Here is a 12,004-nt window from a genome sequence, read left to right on the forward strand (position 1 = left end):
GTTGCCCGATGCAACACCTAAGTACAGGTAACTCTGGCTTTTGGTTAAGGGGATGAAGGCAGATGACCTCGCAGGCCTCTCTGTGCTGACTTGTCGCTGTGGGAAAGCAGAGGCCAGAGCGTGGGCCCACAGGACGCTCGCCATTGGGGAGTGGCACTGGGCCATCTGTGTGTCTGCACCTACCTGGGCTTAGGCACACGTTCATCGGGGACCGGCGTCCAGGTGGAATCTGGAGACTTCTGTTCCTTGAATCTCCCGGTGAAGACAGAGGCAATGTCGTGCATGTCATAGGCGCAGACCGCAGAGCCGGGGATGCTGCAAGAACACATTTCACACAGAGGGTCATGCATGCCACCGGCAGGGCTGCCATTTGGAAAGCATGACCCAGAGGAGCTTTCCTGCTGCGGGCCACTGAAATGTCAAGTTCATCCCCTGACTACTAGAAATGTGGGATCCCAGAGCATAGAGAACCTTTCTGTGAATCAGATTTGCATTCTTGGCCTTAAAGAAAGGACTAGTTGCAGCAAATTCTTGGGGAGGAAAGGTGCTCTCGGTGACTTATTTCTGGAACTGCTCTAATTTGTAAAGGAAGAATGGTGGACCTAGTGATAGAGAAGTTTCCCAAATTTCCTGATATCTTCAGCCAATAACCCAAGGATAAAATCTTTGGAAAACATTCTGCATTGCTAATATTGGCAAACAAGTGGAAATTGAAGTGCCCCCACTGGCTACATATTGCTGCTTTGAATTGGGTTCTTCAAGCGAGACCCCCAGGAGTGAGAATGTGTACGTGGGGGAACCCATGTATATTTTATGTTAGAACATTTCGATTTTTATTTCCAATTTATTTGCATATGACTAAACAATGTAAATCTCCAAAGCACTAGTACTTCAGAAATAAAGTGCTCTACTAAATGCTAAATAATAATAATGACGGTAATCTCTACCCATAATTACATCCTTGCCTGGCCCTCCTGGAAGGACTTGGGGAGTTGGCTTTGTTTTTTTTTTTTTTTTTTCCTTCAGTCATGAGAGGCATTGAATTATTCATTCATCTGGGTGCACTGTTTGAATCCATGTTTGTTTTTGACTGTGATCATTCCTCGATTTTGATCGAATAAATTGCAGGCCCCAGCTGGCCAAGAGTTTTAATCAGGCTTGAGGTGGTGCAGCTTTGCACAGAACAGGCAGCTACGGCAAGGCTGGGCTTGGTCACGTGGGGATACCATGCAGGCCCGAGAAGTTTCTCGGAGCCCTGATGGGGCAACTGTGCACAGACTATGACAATCCCTAAATAAATGACTAGGAGAATTTTACACCACTTTTAATTTCTTAATGCAATTATTACCTATAACCAATAAAGCAAGAAAAAGAGAGATTAGAAAGTTAGTGTAAAAAAGGTAGCGGGGTGAATTTGAAGGTGCCTCATATACATTTCACAGAATTGAGTCTACAGGGCAGTGATGCACCATTTGTTTTGGGAATTTCTGAAGCCTACATTATACATTTAATTTGAGGAGACTCTTTTCACACCTCCCTTTCCTACAAGTAGTAGGTCTACGTATTTATATATTAAGAAAAATAAGATAAATGTTGGTTGAGGTATTTTATGAGGCACCTCGTAACAACTAAAGACACCCTTGAGTTTATAACCTTCCCAAGGCTGAAATCACTTGTGAAATCCTTTCTTCTTCCCTCCCTGATTTACTACCTCTTCTTCTCTTTCATCTTCCCACCCGCTCACTCAGCATGTATTTGTGAAATCTATAATCTCCAGGAGAAAATGCTCAGTAACTAGAGTCCTGCTCTTAGTTAACTCAAGTTCAGTGTGGAGACAAATCACACCAACAATAACAGCAGTGCTGATAAGAACAACAACAATAACTACTACTACCACTCATAATAATCCAGAACAATCTGTAAGAGCATATGCCCAAGGTCCCATGAGCAGGAACATAAGCTGAGACTTGGAGCAGCCACAGGGGCCCAGAGGGCAAACAGATATGGGCTGTGCCACTGTACCCACAAGAGCCGACTGTGTTCCAGAATCACACTTAGCCTCAGTGGGCCTGTGAAGTGGAGGAAACTGGTCCAGTCACAAGGGGTGCATGCCATGCCTAGGAACTTGTTCTTTACCCCCCCAAAGCAAAGAGAAGCATGTAAAGGAACCACAGTCATATGACCTAGTTAGTGTCCGTGAGGGAAGGGTGGGGAGGAGAACAATGAAAACAGCAGTAAAATCAGAGAGGGACTATGATGTACAGATGAACTAGGCGTGTGTGTATTTACTATTTTCCTCAAAATATGGATGTTAGCTAGGTCCCTTTTAAGAAAATTCTTGAAATGAAATAACTATAGTACATAGAAACCTCTTCCTGTATTGTAATCACAAAGTAACTCATCCTGTCCAAAACAAAGAAATTGGAAATTCCACTAGCCCTTGCATTTCCATGTACGTATTCTTTCTTCAACAGTCCTTCATAGGATTGGTACTGAAGTAGGAACAGTCAGGACCTGACTTTTTATATCTTTTCTATTCTCACATCTAAAAATCCCTGCCTATAGTGAAAGCTTACTTAAATCTGAGCGCATAATTCTTGCTGTAGCTTGGGTTCATATTTTCACCTATTTTCAGTAGGGAACTCTTGACTCTTACCCTCTATAGAACTGAGGAATGCAATTTCATCTTTCAGCTTGCACTGTTCTGGGCTTTTCCCAATTCTCAAGCATTTTTTCTTTTTGAGATATTACCTTCCAATCTCATACTATAGGCATCTGCCATCTAGACTTGTCAAGTTCTTTGTGAAATATCTAACGCAAAGCAAAGCAGTGGAGGTCAAGAGAAAAGTAGCGTCAAACATTCAGAGTGCTACACAGAAATGAAGCTACATGCTCTTAAGACTTCATGACCATGTCCAGATTCCTGGCAGTCTGGGAGAGAGAACCAGGAAACCTAGTGTGGACCTTCCATTCTTTAATTTCTACGCTTTTCCACCACTCCAGGACCAACTAGTGGTGCATAATTTGATTGATTACTGTCTTAGCTTAAATAAAGGCAAGGAGTGGAATACACTGAGCCAACTCAGCTCTGCATGGTCCAGCGCATGATGCCTTAGCTCCTCACTGGAGTCTGCAGAGCCAGAGCGATGCTGTGGTTGGGATTTGGGTCCCCTGATAGAGTGATCCCCTAAGGGGGGTCCAGGACAGACTCATCTCAGTCCCAAATCTCACTCTGTAGCATTTTAGGAAGTTTCCAGTGTTTCTATGTCAGAAGTTACCGATCCAGAGAGAGAAATATGAGAAGTCAAATGGAAGATTAGCTGACCTAGGAGAGGAAGAGGGGACCATTCTTGAGTTCCAAGGCTGCTTTTCATCTGTTGACTACCTGGACCAGTGGTTCAGAGGTGCTCAGTTTCCTCTAGTGTAAAGAGAAGGCCACAATATTCTGTTTCAAGGATTACTGGAGACATTTAGAAATAGCACACGCATCGTGTTTATATGCCAGGAATATAAACAGAAGATGTTGTCATAATTTTTCAAATTTCTTTCCTTATTAATCTGATCTAATAATACTTAGAAATGACTGTTAATTTGTTAATGAAAACAGTGTTAAGTGCTTCTTAGCTACAATGAGCGAGCGGCATTTTGCTGGCAGTTGAGAATTTGGTGTGTGAGAAGGGAACCCTTGGGAAAAGTATGCCAAGAAAAGCCAATTAGGTCAACACGGCCAGGCTCTGGTTACCTGTTATAAGGCGTGGAAAAGGTTGCCAGGACAACATCACGGCCGTTAATACGAATCACGTCGGTAACCGCCTGCAGGATGTTGAAGTAGAAATGAGAGTCTCCGGGTACGGAGCAGTTGAGGCGCGCCTTGAGAAAGGATGTCCACTGCTTCTCCAGGACTCTCTGCGAGCCGCCCATGTCGTTCTTGCAAACCTGAGCCACTCTGGGGAAGACGACCTGCAGAGGGACAACACCCAGGGAAAATGAGATGCATTCTGATTTCCAGGAGATCGTAGCAGAATTTGTCTTTCTTTGAAAATAGAAGCAGAACAACAAGGTGCTTAATTTAATCCGGTGTTTCTAAAATCAGTAGCAAAAAAAGAGGCGGGGTTGGGGGGGTTGGTGCAGAGAGGAACTCAGCCTTGCAACAGCGTGTTTTAAAAGATAAGGCTGTGGCATTTAATCCAGAGCCATAAATCCTTCAGGGGATCCGCTCCCAGCCACATAAACTCATTTCCATACAGACTGCTTAGCTTTTTATTTCCTCAAACAAAAGCACACTTTGTATGCGCCTCGCTGCCATCCTCGAGAACTGCCTCTGGGCCCTGCATCTCATATTCTGAATTCCTCTGATGGTGCGAGCCACCCCAATACTGAATCTGTGCCCTCGACTTAGTGACCTTGATCTACTCGCTGGTAGACATAAGGAAATGGACATCTACTAAGTGTTCTATGGCTTCTTGCAATAAAGACAAAAATTCGGAATTCCGTTTGTGCAAAGCTACTGGGTATTTATTGTCTCTGGTGGGGGGACCATATTCAAAAGAAAACCTCTTGAATGTATCTGGAAACCATATCTCAAGAGAACACAAACACTCGGTATGAAATCAACCACCCATCTGTCAATTAAATTCTCAACAGAAATACTTCAGAGGGAGTGTTAGAAGAATGCATACAGGACTGTGAGGCCCACCCATCTGAGGCTGAATCTGCTCACAGTGCTGACTCGTGATTAGATACCTGGTGCTCATTTCAAGATCACGCACAGCAACAAGAGTCTAGAGCGAACGGGGGGCCCTTCTTACCTTCCCCATGGTGTTATACTCCACCGCTATTTCCCTGAAGAAGAAGTAGATGTAGTTGCCATAGTCCACTGCTTGTACGAAATACGGCTCTGTGGACAGACGGGCACGTTAATTGGTGACATGTCACACAGAGTTAAAGGAACTTCAATCAGTTGCGACCCAAGACATGTTATTAATTAAAAATGTAGGGCCATTAGACATTTGCTTAACACTAACCATTTCTAATGACTTCACACAGGCAAGTACTGGTGATTTCAGAGAGCATTCAAGCCTACAAATTATATCTTTCAGAAGCAGTTGCAATTAACAATGGAGAATAAATGAGTTTCGCATCTCCTGTAATTTTATTTTCCACAACGGAATGCACATATTACAGAAAGGATTTTGTACACATCTCCTTGTCAACCCTGACTCAGAGAAGGTTGTGAATAGCTGCCTTTTTTTTTTTTCCTTACTGTTCCCCACCACCTCCACTCCCCCGATTCCTTTCATGAATGAAATGTTCAATTCTCTTTATGTGGGACTCTGAACGAGAGTTTAAGGCAGAGAAAGATGAATATAATGTACCCTGTTGTACTAGCGGTGGTAGTTTTGTTCATTCTGTAGAAACTCACTGGAAGTGAAAAAGGAAGGCAAATAAATCAGTTGAGGCAAAAGATGCAATTTCCACCTTCCTGTCTGCCAGAAGCTATTACTAAAAAATGAAACTATAGTCCGATTTGCCAAAATCTCCTTCAAGGTATGCTCCCCTCCCCCACATTTTCTCTGTTAATTGTTTGTTCACCTTTCAGCCATTTTGAATCATGCTTGACAGTCCGTAGGGTTGGGCTGTCTCCAAGACTCCGATAAATGACAGCATCGATAGCAAGGAAGTCAGTCACTGTGGCCGAGTACAGTTTTCCATCTTAGAAGAAAACAGAGAAGAGGCGAATGGGCTGGGAGCAAGATGGTGGGATAATAAAGACACCCCCCAGATTGCTTCCCTGCATCAGGCAAATAAGATAGGACAAGTGGGGAAAAATCCAAGAGTCACTGGGAAAATACTTGGCCCACATTTCTAACCATTTTAAATTGGGATCACGAGAGATGAAACATTTTTCATTTTTAAATTGCATGGCAATTTCTAAGCAGCAGCAGCTCAGGGAACAGGGTAAGTGAAAATGGTGTGCGCTTCACTTGATTAGATGGACCTTGACTGAGACCTCAAGGCCAGGGTCCCTTGGACACGGCTACTGCCACCACACCGTGGTAAAGTGGATTAGGTGGGAGCCTGTGGAAAGATAGATGCTGATCGTATCACCAGAAATTTTAAGTATAAGCAGAAGAAATGGAGTCTTCAGCCCGAACAGGTGAGAAGAGGGGGAGGAAGAGGGGAATCCTTAGCAAAAAAAAAGCTGGTGAAATTGCTACATATACCCAAGAATCAGTCACTCATGAGAGCCACTAAGCCATGCCAATCTACCTTAAATAAAGAGACGTTTGCTCCAGTGCTTCCAAAGTCATGAACTGAAAGCATTCTTGATAAACGAGATGCTGACACAGAAATAAGGGGAAGGAGGATGCCGGGTTCAAACTGGGTGTGTTTTGGGGGACATGCTTGAGGGTACAGCCAAGGCAGAAGAGAACAAAGAGAATTAAGGATTCATCCTTTCAGTTCATTTCCTGCACAACAAAAATCTGCACAGAAAAAAACAAAGGGGAATGTTCTAGAATAGTGAAATCTATGCAGATGACACCAAAACAATCATTATATTCAGAGTAAAAAATGACTTCCTTGGGTCATTTATAATGGTTACACATCTTCATTATCTGTGCATCAAAGTGATTTACACACATCGTTTAAGCTCTTCCCCTTGTGTGTGACATAATCATGTTCTTTTTTCCCCAAGAAGCTTTTCCAGACATATGGAAGCAAAGTTCTTGATGTCTACTTTTGGTCTTAGGATCACTGGAATTTACTCAGGCCCAAGTTAGAGCAGGTTGATATCTGCAGCCAGAGATAAGTTAAGTGTTGACTGTGTTGATTAGATTTAAACTGCGGGCAGTAAGCCTTTCTGTGTGTATGTGTGCATGCCTATGTCACCTGCTCCTCGCCAGTACTTTTTGTTTTACATCCAGCGTTGGTTTCCTCACAAGAACTTCTGTTTGTAAAACAGGGCACTATTTTGCCACTTTTGCTAATATGACAACTATTCAATATGGCAAGTATCTTCTATAAATAAGGACTGAGCTTTTATGAGATTTCAAACATGCCAAAGAAAAACTACTGAAATACACCACGGAAGGGGGGCCTCAGGGCAGGCACCGCATCAACTCGTGTGCCTTGATCTGCATAGCTTCTGGAAGGTTGGCGCCCTTAGGAAATACTTGTCCCTGTACCTCAGGCTACAAGTCCTCCTTTGAGTTTACGGTGCAATTTAAATTCACCACTGCAGCCCACATCCTCGAGGGAACCAACCGATGCAGGTTCAAGTGTCAGAACAGTGCGCTGGTGGAAGTTACGCACTTGAGAATATATTCACAAGTACTCTTCCTACTGGCCTCGCTCCTGCTCTTGCTGACTAAGAGGCTTCCGAGACTGTTTCTTACAATGCTCTTTCCCAGTAACACCGTGTTCTCCATTCCAGGGAGGACCCACGTAGCCTTTTCTTTTTAACTCGCTTACAAGCCTCTTCTCCAATCTGTGGCTACATATTCAGGTTCACAGATGGATGATACATGTTGAGTGCAAAGCAGTTTGAGGAGCTAATCTTGTTTCATCATCAAAGCCCTAGTGTTCCTCATCTAGCTAGGATGTACCAGTTTTTAGCTGTTGCGATGGCATTTTAGCTAACTGCTTTATTATATGCTATAGCAATCACTATTATACCAGCACTTCTGCCTCCACCCACCTCCACATACACAGCTGGCAATGAATTCCTAAATAACTTCCTAATTAAAACACGCACACACTTGAAAATGATGGCTTACTTGCTGCTTGCTGTGTTTTATCCTTTGCGGTGGAAGAAAGGGCGGGAAGGGAAGGGGGCGTGTGGGTAAAATTGATCAGCATCATCCCTCAGTTACTGCAGTCATTCTATCAGAGACAGGCATGTCACCTAATTAGGTCAGTGATACTGATGACGGTTTGTTGCAAATCTGTGGATATGTGGCCTCACTGCTCTCAGAGCTTCTAGAAGCTTCCTTTGGTGTCTTCCCTTTTGCCTTCTGTGTGTGGGGAGGTAAACATAGCTGTGCTTGGGGCAGGCAGCCATCCTGTGACTGTGAAGTAGCAAATCCCACTAGCAGAACAAAGTGAAAGAGCAGAGTCGCGACAAGGAACTCATCCTGGATAGTCTGCTGAACCAGACTAACCTAAAAGTCTACCCCACATTAAGTACAAAACCCACATTGCTGGTTTGAGGTAGATTTTCTGTTATTTGAGCCCAGACATGGCCTCACACTGGTAGGTCACAAATTCAAGTACAAAGCTGTGATCCATTTGGAAGTCACAGATGCATGGGTAAGCGTGGCAAAGACTGCTTTTAAGAAGCAAAAGTACACTTTCTATACTAACCTCAAATGGAAAAGACATTCTTAATTACAGTATTCACCAGAGACTCCAAGTAGAACTGTGACTCTGCGAATTCTCCAGAGCAGTTCCGCAGTGACAGACTAAGCACGCAAAGCAAATGCAACCAGGAGAAATCAGGTCATTTACCTGCAAACAGTGCAACGTTGGCATGTTTGGCATCATACGGGCATCTGGCCATTCCACTAAATTCATCCCCAAAAGGTTCCAAAGTATCCATCTAAATGAAATAATAGCACTTAATTAGGAACAACCATCACCAACATTAGTAACAGCAACTAATATTTGTAAAGAGCTTCACATGCTTAAGCAAGTCCAATGCGAGTAATCCTCTAATTCTCTTGAGATTAAACATATTGGTTTCAAATGAGGAAATTGGAGGTCTAGAGAGAGTGAGTCACTTGACCAGGGTTCTACAGCTCAGTGTCTGAATTCAGTCATGTCTGATTGATTTTGCGCCATTCCAGTAATTAGATTCCCCTAGCCTTTGGAATGATCTAGAATTAAGCATCTTGGAAAAGGAATTTCTGAGGCAATCATGGCGAAAACTTACTTCTCTTCCTCCATCACTCCCTCCTGAATTACCTGTTGAGTCATAAACCCTATAGAGAATGACTTCAGGTTTTGGTTTTGTTTTGCCTGAGGAGTTCTGTCATTGTGGGTTAAATCCCAGAAGAAGACACTGGAATTTTTCCTGGGGTTAGCTGGCAGAACAGTATGGCATCAACTGCCAGCTCTCAAGTGGCCTTTTGCACTTCAGAAATGTGTTGGAGTCTCTCATGGTATGGATGAGAAAGAGGCGCTGAGAAGCTGAGGTGCACACACAGGTCAGAGGTAGCGAGGCATGGGGCTGCTATTGGACATCCACCTATTGGTGCTTACCCCAGGCCTCATTTTTGTATGTTAGAGGTTATAAGTCAGTTTTATTTGGCCATCACACCGTATTAAAACAAAAAGAAAGAAACTAATGCTGGTTTCAGTGGGAAGACTGTTCATGAAAACTTGGATTTCTTGCTTCTTCTGAATTGAAAGTCAACTCAGTCCTTCTTGCCTGAGTGGCAGTGGCGAGCTGCAGCTGAGGAAATGAGCCCCAGCACCAGGCTCCTTTCACCCACTGGACATAGCTAAGCCCTGCTTGCTTTGCTCCCAAAAGTTGTCTGCCTGACCTCATAGGCATAATGGGTGGGGCAAAGCCTTGTTAGCTATTCAGACTTCTACTTCCCTTTCCTCCACATCACACTAAGCTCCACCTCCCGTCTTCCCTTGCAGTCAGGTGTGACCCCATGACTAATCTCAGCCAGTGGAATGTGAGGCTAAGGCCAGGCACTACCTTAACATTGTGCAAGTATCTTTCAAGAGTTGCCTCTCTTTCTACTTTCCCTTCCTAGATACAGAAAACCCAGTAGAGAATTGCAAGACTAGTCATAGAGAGGGTAGAGGCATGACCAGGTGGGACTGTGTCATCCCAAGCAACACAACCCGACACTGACCCACTCTCACTGTTATGGGTCTATTGAGAATGACCCACCACAGTCAGAGGTCAACCTGTCTGTGAGAGACAGCAGGCCCCCCCATTGATGTTGTTTTGTTGAATGCTGGTTCCTTACAATGTGATGAGGAAAAACAAAATCCCAGGCGATGTTGAATGAAACATCATTCTAGGATGGACTTCCTGAACCTTTTTGCTTCAAGTCTTTGTTCCAAGAAGCTACTGACCCTGCCGAGGGAGGACTCACTCTCCTGTTGCCTTCTTTCCTTCCTTACACCACGGGACTCCACAGCATGTAAAATCACAGCTCCTTGAGTCTGTACCTGATCTGTGCATCATTCATGTTTATACAGTCCTCTGTGGTTCGATCTTCTTTATAGTTTAAGGGTATTTTGTTTACCACTTGGCAGCTACACAGTTTGGCTAGAGATCTGAGAACTGGTACTGAGGCTGGACAGAAAGGTCTTTAGTACTAAATTTAAGGTGCCTTAAGTAATGGTGCTTTGGGTCATCACCCAGGAGGAAGGAGCAAGGGTCTGTCTGGACAGTTGCGTCGTCCAGTTCTGTTGTTCTGAACTCCCAGAGATCATTTTTTTCAGGGATATGACTGTCCCTTTTCTGACTGCGCTCGATTTGATATGGTTCCCCTGGAAGCCACTTATTTGTTTAAACTGTCAGTGAGAGTCATATAAAGCTATTGCATTAAAAACATTTGTAGGCAAAGATGTGCGAGTCAGATATCCTTAAAGCAAATGTACTCTTTCAGCCACATTTGTATGAAAAGCCTTTTTCTGATATTTTATCCCAACAAAGAGCTTCCCGTTGAAATGTGACTGACTTTGTGCTCTGCGGGGCAGGCAAAAATTTGGAAGTGATCTTAGGATGCAGCAAAGCAAAGTAGGTACCCTTATCCCAACCAAGGTGGTCTGTGGTCCTGGCAGTGGGGATCTGTATTTTTAAATGCACCTGCTTCTCAAAAGTGGCCACATTCGTGGCTCGTCCAAGGCAGGAAGGAGTGAAGAATGAAAGCAGGGGTTTGTGAGTCTGGAGAGGTCCAAGGACAAAACAGGGCCCAGGTGAACCCCACCTTCCATGAAGTTGGAACTAATCCGTGTCAGTCATCGAATCTCAGACTTTAACAGCAGCCTCCAGGGAGTTAACTCACTACAGAGTGCAGATAATTATACAACGAATCGGTGTGATTTTTGCAGAAGGTCAAGAGGTAACAGGAAGGAAAAGGTAAAGGAAAGGAATACAGCTTGAGATTCACAATGGGTCGCCTACAGAATCCTTCACCAGATCATCTTTAGCACATTTACCTACTTCTATTAGAAAAGGTGCATAAATTAGGGCTCGAGGCAGAAGGAAGAGATTGAAAATTTGTCCCTGTTCTGCTCAAGCTGGTCTCATCAACTTGCTGCTTCTTGGACTGTGACACTTGAGCTTTTCAATGGAAGGTGGATCTTGGGTTTTGCTTGGAACCTTTGGTCCTGATCCCGGAAACAGAGTCCTTAACAGAGAGGCAGTCCATCCCCCCTGCGGTCATGTACACCATGTCCTGTATCTTACAGTCAGGTCATATAGATGGGGACTGCGTGGGAAGAATCTGTCTGTGGTTTCCGAGAGGCCTGGGCTTCTGGAACGTGTCTCAGCAGGTATGGCTAAAACAAGCAACAGGTCTCACTACAGGTGAGGCGTCTGGGGACTGGAACACAGGCAGCCACAACAGGCTGCCTGTGTATCGCCTTGCCAAGGAAACCTGCAGTTTGTCATAAAAGATAGCTTTCCGGCTAGGGGATTCCTTGCGATGTGTTAGAAGCATTCATCTTAGTAAGTCCAAACAGTACCAAACAGGGGTGGAATGTTAAGTGGGAGAACTGAAGTCGGAACCTCAACGAATGCTGTGACTGGCGAACATGAGCATTGGATCGGCCTGGCTGCCTTGGTCAGGAATGAAGGCTTCCGTGTAACTTCAGTATTTGACGACAGGATTTTTTGGCATTCATTTGGATCTTTAAAAATACGATTTCAAGGCCCTCCCTGGTGGCGCAGCGGGTTAAAGCACAGCAGTAAGAAGTTTAAGCCACTTCTGCATGAGTTCGATCCCCGCCTGCCCAGGAGGTGACCACATGGCGC

General features: G+C 44.3%; 1 protein-coding gene across 4 annotated transcripts in view; it reads right to left on the reverse strand.

The window, feature by feature from the left end:
- SEMA6A (sema domain, transmembrane domain (TM), and cytoplasmic domain, (semaphorin) 6A) overlaps window positions 1-12,004 on the reverse strand; it is a 68,921-nt gene that overhangs the window by 35,503 nt on the left and 21,414 nt on the right. For 3 of the 4 annotated variants that reach the window (XM_012727946.1, XM_012727945.1, XM_012727944.1), the window contains exons 1-5: window positions 8,509-8,599; window positions 5,593-5,712; window positions 4,809-4,897; window positions 3,743-3,960; window positions 184-315 (exon numbers count right to left, since the gene is read on the reverse strand). In XM_012727946.1, the coding sequence (XP_012583400.1) occupies window positions 184-315; window positions 3,743-3,960; window positions 4,809-4,897; window positions 5,593-5,712; window positions 8,509-8,599 (650 nt within the window). Of the gene's footprint in view, window positions 1-183; window positions 316-3,742; window positions 3,961-4,808; window positions 4,898-5,592; window positions 5,713-8,508; window positions 8,600-12,004 lie in introns of those variants that run through there. The other variant, XM_012727947.1, reaches the window with a different exon arrangement.

The sequence above is a fragment of the Condylura cristata genome, unplaced genomic scaffold (genome assembly GCF_000260355.1).
Source record: "Condylura cristata isolate star-nosed mole 26May11 unplaced genomic scaffold, ConCri1.0 scaffold00021, whole genome shotgun sequence".
Lineage (NCBI taxonomy): Eukaryota > Metazoa > Chordata > Mammalia > Eulipotyphla > Talpidae > Condylura > Condylura cristata.